General features: G+C 34.3%; 1 protein-coding gene and 1 long non-coding RNA gene across 2 annotated transcripts; both read right to left on the bottom strand.

Annotated features, from left to right (window-relative positions):
* Positions 1-5583: 5583 nt before the first annotated feature.
* LOC107817267 (ATP-dependent DNA helicase PIF1-like) lies at positions 5584-6750 on the bottom strand. The gene has a single exon (XM_016643069.1). It carries the CDS (start codon positions 6748-6750, stop codon positions 5584-5586), a length of 1167 nt encoding a protein of 388 aa, XP_016498555.1.
* A 1062-nt stretch (positions 6751-7812) lies between these two features.
* LOC107817268 (uncharacterized) lies at positions 7813-10703 on the bottom strand. The gene is made up of 5 exons (XR_001655140.2): positions 10590-10703; positions 10320-10384; positions 10096-10168; positions 8316-8424; positions 7813-8102 (listed from the first exon to the last, which is right to left on the bottom strand). It is a non-coding gene; the product is annotated as an uncharacterized LOC107817268 (long non-coding RNA).
* Positions 10704-12120: the final 1417 nt, after the last annotated feature.

A 12120-nucleotide genomic window follows, 5' to 3' on the forward strand; every position in this document is an offset into this window, starting at 1 on the left:
GTGTGCAAAATTTCAGGTCATTCGGACGTGATTTGGTTGGGTTTTTTATCAAAAGCGGAATTCGAAAGATTTTAGAAAAAGCTTGAATCCGATGAGTTTTAGGTGATTTGATGTTGTTTGAGGTGATTTGATGATTTGAAACAAATTTGAATAAGGTATTAGGAGATGTTTGTGCTTTTGGTTGAGGTCCCGGGGGCCTCGGGGTGATTTCGGATGGTTAACGGGAAGTTTGGATTGTTGTTGCAGCTGTTAAATTGCTGCTTCTGGTATTTTCGCACCTGCGGATTGGGGATCGCAGGTGCGGCGCCACATATGTGAGAGAGGGGCCGCAGAAGCGGCTAGAGGTATGTTTGACTGGGACTGCAGAAGCGGCTAGGGAACCGCATCTGCGATGTCGCAGATGCGGGCAAGGAACCGCAGATGCGGGTGGTTGGGAACTTAAGTGATTCCGCAGAAGCGGACGTAGAACCGCAAATGCGGTATCGCAGATGCGGAAATGTCTGAGCAGAACATATAAGTTATTTCATTCGCGATTTTGAGCTATTTTCACCATTTCTACTTCGGTTTGGGAGCTTTTTGGATGATTTGGAAGAGGGATTTCAAGGGAACTTCATTGAGGTAAGGAATTTGGACTTAAAACTCGTTCCTATGCTATTATTACACGGATTAGAGCTATAAATCATGGAAATTAAGGGTGAAAATTGGGGAAACTAGGGCTTGGAAACTTAGACCTTTAATTGAGGACTTGAAGGACCATTTGGGGTCGAATTTGAGAACTTTTGATATGTATGAACTCGTGGGGAGATATGGAACCTATTGATGTAAAAATTATTGAATTCCGAGACGTGGGTCCAGGAGTCGGGTTTTGGTAATTTCGGGATTCTTGGTATTATTTGATTGTTTTCGCTTGGGCTTCGTTCCCTTAGCATATTTTGACGTCGTGATTCACATTTTGGATAGATTCGACGCGAGTGGAGGCCGATTCGAGAGGCAAAGGCATCGTGGAGTAGTATTTTTACCGGTTTGAGGTAACCATTGTAAATCTGGAACTGAGGGTACAAACCCCGGTATTTGACTTGTTTTGATATATGCGATGACGCACATGCTAGGTGACGAGCATGTGGGCGTGCACCGGTAGGTATTGTGATTTGGTTCGTCCCGTAGCGACTATTAAGCCACGTATTTGATTTGGAAATGTTATATTATTCCGTATTTTGGATATTTATACTGTATTATGGACTGTATGTCATGTTTGTGGCTCTGTGCCAACCTGTAGAAACCCTTAGGGGCATTTCGACTATTTTTCCTCACATTACTTGCTAAAAACATATCCTCAGTCATGTCTTACCTGTTTAAATGTTTAAAACTGATTTTATCTTTCCACTTCTAATTGTGAGGACTATTTGGGCTGAGTTCCCTAATTTCTATTATTGTGCCTGAGAGGCTGTGAAGTTAATGACTGAGAGAGGTTGAGACCCTAATAGTGAGGATATGATATGTATATATTATGGATCGGGCTACACGCCGCAGCGATACTTATATGGATCAGGCTGCACGCTGTAGCAATATATATATATATACTAGATCGAGTTGTATGCCACAACGATATGTATATTGGATCGGGCTGCACGCTGCAGTGATATGACGCTTGGGTTGTAGGAGCCCCTCCGGAGTTTGTACACCCCTAGTGAGCGTAGTCAACTATAAATTATGGATCGGGCTGCACACCGCAGCGGTTACTATGATTATTACTATTATGAGATATTAATGAGCATGAGTGATGAGAGTGAGTACTGAGTGACGAGAGTTGAGTCACAAGTGACCGAGAGGCTGCCTGAGAGTCCATATTCTGAGTGATTCCTTGCTCGAAGGGCCATTTATGATATTTCACTGATTTCACTCTTCTTTTGAAATAAGCCTCTGTTGAAAAGTGGCTAAGTAAAAGATTTTAAGTATTCCAATTGAAATTGAAGTTTTTATGACGAAACTGGTTTTTTTAAACTGTGGAGTTCGATCTGTTATTCTATTGTTTACTCTTTTATATGATTTTAAACTGCTCGTCACTGCTTTCAGACCTTATTTACTTTAGTTACTTACTGAGTTGGCGTACTCACGTTACTCCCTGCACCTTGTGTGCAGATCCAGGTGCCCGAGTGGCAGAGTGAGAGTCCTCAGCTGATTTAGAGGTTGCCGGAGATTTCAAGGTAGTTGCATGGCGTCCGCAGCCCTGTTATCTCCTTCTTATCTTGTTCTACTTCCACATTTTGCTAGACTTTTGTTGTATCAGACAACAAGTTATGCAGTAGAGGCTCTAGACTCGTGACACCAGATATTTGGAGTTGTGTTATCTTATGTTTTATTGGATTCCGCATTATTTTAGTTGTTTTAAACACTTCTTATGAAAACTAGTATTTAGTCCTATGTTGGAAAAATGGTTGTATAAAAGAAATTCGATGTGATTGATGGTCTGGGTTGGCTTGCCTAGTAGTGTGATAGGCGTCATCACGACCGGGTTCGAGTTTAGGGTCGTGACATACTTGATATTCCTCACAGCATGTTCCCCTTCCCATCTTTAACTGCTAGTTCCCGTCATTATTACTTGTCGTATATGTTTTAACTGCATAGGTTTATTTGGTAGTCTTGTCCTAGCCTCGTCACTACTTCGCCGAGGTTAGGATCGACACTTACCAGCACATGGGGTCGGTTGTGCTGATACTACACTCTGTACTGTGTGCAGATCTCGGTACTGGAGCTTTTGGACCTTAGAGTGGTTGCTGCCTTCAGTCCAAAGGAGACCCGAAGTAGTCCTGCAGGTGTCCGCAGGCCTTGGCGTCCCTTTCTATCTTTTATATTCTGTTTTCATTTACTTCAGAGACAGATTGTATCTTTCTTTTCAGACAATTGTTTGTAGTATTCGTAGATGTTCCGTGATATAGTGACACAGTTCTGGGTAGAGTTGTATTTTGAATTTTCGCACTAGTATGTGGTTATACTGTCAGACTTCGTCTTCCGCATTTCTTTTGTTATTATCATTATTTCGTTGTTGATCACATGTTACCTTAAAAATTATTAAAAGGTTAAGAAAAAGGATAATAAAATCTATAACGCTCGGCTTGCCTAGCTTTCACGAGTATGCGTCATCACGACTCCCGAGGGTGGGAAGTCCGGTCGTGACATTTAGAGTTTTAAATATTTAATTGCAGTTCTTAATTTTATCCAATAAAAATTTTGCATTGTTGAAGAGTAAAAAATTAATCTGATATTGCACTGTTAAATTTATGAGTTGATAGATCTTTTATATTATTAAATATTTTTTTAGCAATTTATCTTATTATTGATTAATGTACTTTTCAAAGAATATACAAAAAAATATCTAGAAAGCTAGAATTTAATTGTAATTAGAATTTCAAAAGTAGGTATAATGTGTATTCTCATTGAATAACATGAAAAATTAGAAAATAAAATCCACTCAAATTCATTTACTTCTCTAGTGTTATATCATTAATTTTGATTAGGCTTTCATGCTTAGTCATAATGAAACATACATAAATTAATGTTCTAAAATATTATCTATAATTACAAATTTGCTTAAACTTTTTTTGCACTAATTGTAATTAAAGAATATTAATTGTTTGAGCTCTTTTTTCTTACCTTGGTAAAAACAAATATAGAGAGAAAAGATTATTTGAAAGTACTTTGAATATTTTTATACTAAAATTAGTACATACAAATGATACTTTTCATTGGCCAACAACAATTTACTACCTATTCTAAGTGGTAAATTTTGTTTTTCGAAAAAAAGGAAATGTTTTGTTTAGTTTTTTTTCATGCTTATAGCACACAAGGAATATTTAGTATATAAAATTGAGTACGTTAGGCCTCGTCACATAGAAGTTCAAACAAGGAATATTTAGTACATAAACTTTTAGTTGATTTGGAACTCCTAAATATTAGTGAAATAATGCACAAAAAAAAGTTGATTTAGAATTCTTAAATATTAGCAAAATAGTTAAATTACTATTTTGTCTAATGTGAAATCTAATCTTAAAGAGTAAAAAAAGTGAACAACATTTCGTTAAATGCCTTCGTGCTTTTAATATGTACTAGTTTTGGGGTACGTGCGTTGCACATGTAAGCCGCGTTTGTTTGTAAGAAATTATATATCACGTGAATGAATTATGTATAATAGTAATTGATGTCAAAATAGATTCAACATGAAACTGAAATGAGAACATCAGTGTCATTACACTCTTGTAATAGATGGATTTAAATATGGTTAATATCTTCTGAACCTTCAAATATAAACACTACAATTAGTTAAGGTTGTGATATGTATAACATTTGTAATTACAGATAATATATTATATGAGTTAATAACATGTTATGTTGTTGTATCTTACCTAATATCTCTTTGTAGACAATATTCTTGGTGTATGTGCCCCTTCGTCTCTTTGGTTGCTTTGTCATGACCAAGATTTTTGTTGTTGACATCGATATACCTCTTGATAGTGCGACATATAGTTGTCCACGTGAAAAAATATGTTGAGGCAAGTACAATCCAACGTTGGGTATTGTTTGATCCTGTGCTTTGTTTATTGTCATTGAAAAACATAAACATACTGGATATCCTTCAGTACTGGAAATTATTTTTTGAAATTGTTTTTTGATGAATTTAAATGGATATCCTTCATTTTCTGGCGGCGAAAGTTGAATTCTTGGAATAAACACATGTTTGAAAGCATTTTGCCCCATCATTATTCTGCATGTATAATGTTGTTGTCAAAACCTCTGCATTTCATTCATGTACCATTGCATAATCCGTTTGAAGGATCCAAATTTCTTAGTAGCATGATTGGTGCATTTTTCTTCAAAACCAACGTGTATACCATTATAAATTAATTATATATATTGTATGTAATGACGCATGAATAAAAATAAAATAGAGTTATAAAAAGTAGACTTAGGATCTTTTGTTGTATAATTTTCAGAAGTCCATGTCTTTAATATTAGTATTATAGTTTTTTTATAATTTTTTATAGTCCTTTTATTTTTTTGCCAAAGATTATTACGAGAACTTCAATTGGAGTACTTATTCTTTTCATATGGCATAAATAATTTCAGCCACGTCTTTATATATATATATATATCATTTCTCAAGGATGGATAAAAGAAGATCTGCAACATATATACCTGTTTTATATAATATGCATAGGTTTGCTATTGTCTCAAAGTATATACAATGGTGTTAATAATCAGAAAGCATCAAATTTCAAGTTCACTAAAGGAAACTGGAGAAAGTTATAACTAATGAAGAAATTTAAATAATAGTTAAATAGCTTAAATAATTTTGGCAAATGTAATGCATTAACTTTACTTAGCCAAGAAACAATTTGAAATGTAAGAAAGCCCGGAGAGCATATGACAATTCGAACCAAAAGAGAGAGCATGTCAGTTGAATTTGTAGAAAAATTCCAAAAAATCAGTCTGACAACGTACCCGTGTGGTGGAAGGCCATTTGGTGTTAAAGTATTTAGGTGCTCTTTCTGGTAATAGTTGTTTGTATCATCCTTTGCAGAGTCGAAACTAATAAATGTTACTTTCGCCAGGAAACTTGAAAATTAACTTCTCATTTAGTTGATCAATATATTCATTTCTGCTTGCTAAAATAGCTCTTTCTGTCATGTATTTGTAGCAACTTGCATTTTTATCTAATGACGGAAATATTTCTCTTATTAAGCAGTCTTTGGCAGTACTATTAGCAATATGTTTGACAACTATTTCTTCTGGAAGTTGTACCAAATTGTCTCTTATGGTTGGTTCCTCCCCGTCACCGATGCGTAGTAGAAAATCACTGAATGCGGGATCTGTTCTTGCCCTCATATTTTTTGTTAACTTAATCTTTTCCATTTTATGCCACAAGTACGATTTTACTAAGCTTGCATTTATTGTTTCAGCTCTCGTAGATTTTGGGACTACCGGTAGTACTTGTCGAAAATCACCTCCAAAAACCATTACCTTGCCTCCAAATGGTTCATCGTTATCCATTATATCTCTAAAGCTCCTGTCAACAGTTTCAATTGTTTGACGCTTTGCCATAGGTGCTTCATCCCAGATTATCAACTTTGCTTTTCTTATCAATTTTGCACTACCACTCTGTTTTGACATATTTGTGATTGTCGTATCAGTTGTTTGAAGTGGTATGTCGAATTTAGAGTGAGCAGTTCGACCCCCCGGTAAAATTGCTACTGCTACACCACTTGTTGTTGTTGCTAGTGCTATCATGCTTCTTGATCTGACATTTACAAGTAATGCACGATAAAGAAATGTTTTTCCGGTTCCTCCAGGTCCATCTACAAAGAACAATCCTACTATTCCAGAGTCTACTCTTTGCAATATAGTCTTGAAAGCTTGCTCTTGTTCTGCATTTAACTTTGATTGTGCGTCGAAATCTTCTGCAGGTATCTTTGTAGACCTTTCTTCAATTATTTCCCGGCACTCTGATAGACTATTATTATCCAGGTCCTGATTAGCTGCAGGTATGTCAAAGTTTTGAATTCTCTTGCTCATGCTCTCTAAGAAATATTTGATGCTTTTCAGTGTGCATTGTAGTTGAGTAGCAGGAGAGTTATCATGTATCCTTCTAAAATCCTCTGACATGTCCTCGTAATATGTATCCCACATCTTTCTAACATCCATTGAATTACAATGAACCAAAATAGTTGCAAACAAATTTCTGAGAGCTAATGGCATTTTGAAGAGGTCTGCCTCATGTAAACATTCCGAGATGTTGTTGTCTGACTCTAATAAACCTCTTTCTTTTGCAGCTTCCTTGAATGTGTCACACTTTTTTCGTTAAAAGTAAGTATTTGAACAAAGTGGGCCCTTTGATATGATTCAACAATACTCTCAAGTAATACCTTTCTCCTTCTCTGGGGTTAGCTATATCATTGAGAGAACCAGAATAGATTAAATTAAACAAATGTGAAAATAGTATTAAGAGCGCAAGCATTAAATGACTTACCAGCAGCGACACGACCAATTGCTGATCTTGTTTTCCTTTTTGTCCATATCTTGCCTTGAGAGTTCCAAACATAATGCTCTGGAAATTCTTTGTATAGGTAAGCTCGTGCTTCTGTGTCTTATGAGCATTTCTCAAAATATGTTGTGAGCATGGTGCGTGTAGCGTAGTCCCATGCTATAGCATTTTGTAAATTTTGTTTGCTCCAATAGTACACTAATTATTGGTATTCACTACTAGAAATCAGGTAATTTTCGTCCGCTATTTCCGACCGATTTCGGTCGGAAATTGATAATTTCTAACCAAATTCCAACCTATTTTAATTGGATGGAAAAACAATGTTCGCAAACATGTACCGACAATCAGTTGGAAATTTCCGACCGAAGTCGGTCGGACACTTCAAAGCGTTGACTGACTGTCAAATTTTAATTTCCGACAGAAATCGATCGGAAACTATTAAATAATTTTTTTTAATTTTCAAATTTCCGATCAAAATCGGTCGGAAACTATTCATTTTCAATTTTTGACCGAATTCGATCGGAAATTTTAAAAAATAATAGTTTTATTTAATTAAATAATTAGTTGTAAATTGTAATAAATTGTTAATTTATTTATTAAAAAATAAAGATAAATTCAATTCGGTCTTTAATTTTGAATTTCTAAAGAAAAAAAAAGACATTTCCCATCGGTTTTCAATAACAAAATACTACCCATTAGAGCTTAAAACAACCAAAGCAGTCCTCATTATGAACTACTACCAATTAAAAGTAATACAATTAGTGGAATATTAATTTGGAATGCAACAACATGGCTATCAAACCAGCCAAACAAGCTTATAAAATAATAAATGTCTCTTGAAGTACTTAAACCAAAACAGCATCAACACATAAACTAATTGAAACCAAACAAATAAATAATAGCAATGATTGACCAAACTAGTAACTCTGCTTCTTCTGTGTGCCGGGCAAGCCAGAAACTTTGATACCTCACCTAGATGGAATAGTTAACAAACTGCTTGTACTTCTACAGGTGTGCAAATATAGGCACCAAACACATACTGCAGCAGCACCATCTTGCCAACGACCTGTTCGATGCATCTAACACTATAAGTAAACCATCAACCTAAGAAGACACTAAGAAAATGGAAAGCAGTTGATCATTTGAGTTTAATTTGAAATAGAATTAAGTCAAACTTCAAATTTTGTGAATTGGAAACTCAAAATAACCAAAATTATTACTATATAGCAAGCCAAACCCAAAAAAGAAATTGAGGTTAATCATAAATTAGGTAACTTACCCATATCTGAACCATTCAAGTGGACATTTTCAAATTCAAGGTCATCATCATCCTCATTATTACCTAAAACATTCCTTTGTAGTTTCACCTCTATGCCATTTGTAAGAACCTGCAATTTATTCAGTGAACCAAGCATTTAAATGAATTCCAAAAAATCAAGTAGCAACATATCACAACAATTTGGGTACACAATACGAGAATACACCCCTCCCCCCTCAAAACCCCACACATATATGTAGAGAGCTACCATAAGGTTGAATTAAAAAAGGAAAATCATAAATACTGAAATATGGTGGCATTAGACAATAAAAGAGAAAATCTACCTACAAAGTTGTAAAGTTCTAATGAGAGGATCTTCATGAAATACAGGAGAGCAAAGTATAAAAAAGAAAATACTAACCAGAGGTTGAAAATTAGGGGAAAGGAAAAGAGAGCAAGGAAGTCCACCAGTATACAAACAAATAGAAGTAATCATAAAATGCGTTAAACTTGGAAATCAAGACTTCAACATAAAAAAAAAAGGGAGCAGACTTAGAATAGACCAGATGGCTATACCAGGACAATTTCATTTGCATCTACATATTCAACAAAGATATCAAGTTCATACAACAAAGTTTGGCCAATATCATCAGCGAATTTCAAATTCATTAAAATTGCTATCAAAAGTTCTAAACACAACAAAAGAACAAGGTGGGTAACTAAAGGAATAACCAGCCCTGCAGAAATGGCAATAAAAAATTTTCCATCAGTGCATATCATAGCTAAAATCCTCGTACATCTCAGAAGCTCTTGTGCAGTAAAACTCAACTCTAACACTACGATTTTAGTTGTTGTTAGCACATCTCCTAAGGCGTAAGGTAAACTCCGTCAAACATTTTATGATCAACGGTGGTAATTCCTAATCTTACAAACAGATTTAGAAAGAGAACTGGATTATATCTTACATCGACATGCTATTACACTTCACTACTGGTGCGGCATATCTACAAATATGAGGTTTGCCAAATGTATTTAGTTTCCAGTTTTTAAACACAAGTTCATGTAGAACTGAACGTTCTTTTGCAATGAATAAAAATAGAATATGCATGTGCAGTTAAGAAACCACTTACATAACCAAGAGACCAACAGTTGAATTGAATTTGATCTAAATATGAATACTTTTTCACAATCGAAACCATAAGCAAATCAATTACACCCCTAAAATCATCTGGTTCAGCAGATGGAACGTTAACTTTAAGGAGGCAATAGCCTAATTAGTCTTAATAATTCATCTTAGCCAATATATGTGGCAAATAAAGTCTGATACATAACTCTGATATTTAGCAAAATCACCTAATTGTGACTTCCTCAAATCCATGATCATTTTTTTTGTCATATTGGCAAATTGCTTGACACTCAGCCAAAAGATGCTGACATTCCATGATCCCTTTTCCATGACCTTCAATCCAGTAATAGCCAAAACCAGTCTAAATAAGTTCACATACATATTCTTAGTCAACCGTGATTTACCGATCTAATAGTCCAGGCTAACAATTACAGACAACGGTAATAGAACTTTCTAGGAAACAAGAATACTGCTTAGGCTATTCCTTGAAAGAAACAACAATGTGTTAATGCAGTAAAACATGATTGATTAAATTCCACAAGTGTTAGGTCAATAGTCATGCCTCTTATGACTGATGTATACTCTCGTGTCATTAGAGTAATCTTACCACAAATGCAGTAGGATAACTATAAAAGGTAACCAAAATAATTGAAGTAACATAATTGTGTTACTAACCTTTGAATTTTTTTATTCACATAGCATTTATATTCTCATTGAGTTTCTTTTAGTGCCGCTGTTTGCCACCAAACTGACATAAAACAGTCAATGAAAAGAAGCATGTGCAAAATCAGTCTAAAGGAATAGCTAAAGAAATCAAAAAATTCTACAATTGGCTAGAACAAAACTTATTTTTTCTATGGAGAAGGAAGGAGAAAGAGCAAAAATCTCTAGAACAATACCTCATTGCAGAGCGCTCTTATCTCTTAAGCGTCACAACCTCTCAGAGAACTTTCTTTGACACAACCTGAAGAGAACCAAGAAATTTGGACATGCATAAGTAGAATCAATTAAGAGAAGAGCTAAAGAACAGGTAGTTCTAGAACAGCCATAACATGTATATGGAATTCGAAAAGGGCAGAGGAAAAATTTCAGGAAAAAAGATAATCAGAAGCCAGGAAAAAGATGATGTAAGAGAGGGAGAAAAAGCGCTCTGGGAAACCACAACGTACGATTCTAGAATTATGGATACGAAGAAAGAAGAGAAGAGGCAGGGCTGCGCCACTGCTATGTTAGGAAATGGGGGGAGTCCGTCTCTTCTCTTTTTTTGGGGAAGGGGATCCGTTAGGGTTCTTAATGGGTGGGGATTCAGAGATAACCAAACGACGTCGTTTGGTTTGGTAACAAATTCTTGAACAAATTAATTATCATCCTAAATTAAAATCTAACTTAAATCTCATTAGCAAACTAATTCTATTTATCTATTAACAAATCCATGAAATTTTTTGTTTGATTTTTTATGTATTAATTTTAACAATTAAAGAATAGTTAATTCCTAAAAATACAAATTAAACCTAAGATGGCATGAAATTAATATATATGTGCTAAGCGTATAATATATAAGCTATATATGATGTATATATATAGTAACATATATATACATACACACACACACACACACACACACACACACACATATATATATATATATATATATATATATATATGTGTATATACATAAAAGCTATATTCGATATTAAATATTGAATATTAAAATTTAGGATCTCAATTCAATTTAATATTATGTACATATATAGTATAGTATATATATAAGCTATATTCGATATATATACTAAGTGTATAGTATATAAGCTATATAAGATGTATATAGTTAATGCATTTATACTTGGTGCAATGTCAATCTATAAGTTAATTACAACTAATACACGTACTAATTATTATAAGCGACAGAAAAAAATCTGTCGGTACTGCTGCGTCGATAAACAACTATATTTTGGTAGTGTGTATAGTATATATATATATATACATACATAAGCAAATTACAATTAATACACTAAGTAATTACTATAAGCGACAGAAAAAAGTCCGCATGTACTGCTGCGTCAGTAAATAACTGTTTTTAGTAGTGTGTATAGTATATAAGCTATATTCGATATAACATTAGCTATATTAAGATGTCTATATAGTATAGTATAGTATATCGAATTATAGTATAATCGATCCTAACATTACTTAAGGATACGATAATATCAGCGACTATGTCCAAACTTTTCACACTCTGGTGTAGATGGTATCAGAGCCTAGGAATTTTCATGGTAAATATGTAATAGATATGAAATATTCAACATAGATATGAAGCTTTTGGAATGGATCTAGGAGAAACAAGTACTAAAAGTACTAGACTTGAAGAGGTAGATATACCTCAAAACCTTGATTTATTAAATAAATGGACAATTCCTAAAGTTTCTATAAAAACCATTTATGATTATGGTTGGTTTGATAAACTTTCTTCTAAACAATTGATAAAAACGACTGAACAGTCTTTGGCATTAAATTCGTCTGAACAGACTATTCGTTTGTTAAACAAACACGATATAGATTTATATAAACATCATTATCATTATCTGCATATTGGTATGGTTCAAATTGTGTTTAAACCGTTAACCCTTAAAGGATTACCAGAGACCTTTTCAGCAGCTCTTAGAGATGCTAGAAATCTGAACTTCAGACAGTCTCTGATGG

The sequence above is a fragment of the Nicotiana tabacum genome, chromosome 6 (genome assembly GCF_000715075.1).
Source record: "Nicotiana tabacum cultivar K326 chromosome 6, ASM71507v2, whole genome shotgun sequence".
NCBI lineage: Eukaryota > Viridiplantae > Streptophyta > Magnoliopsida > Solanales > Solanaceae > Nicotiana > Nicotiana tabacum.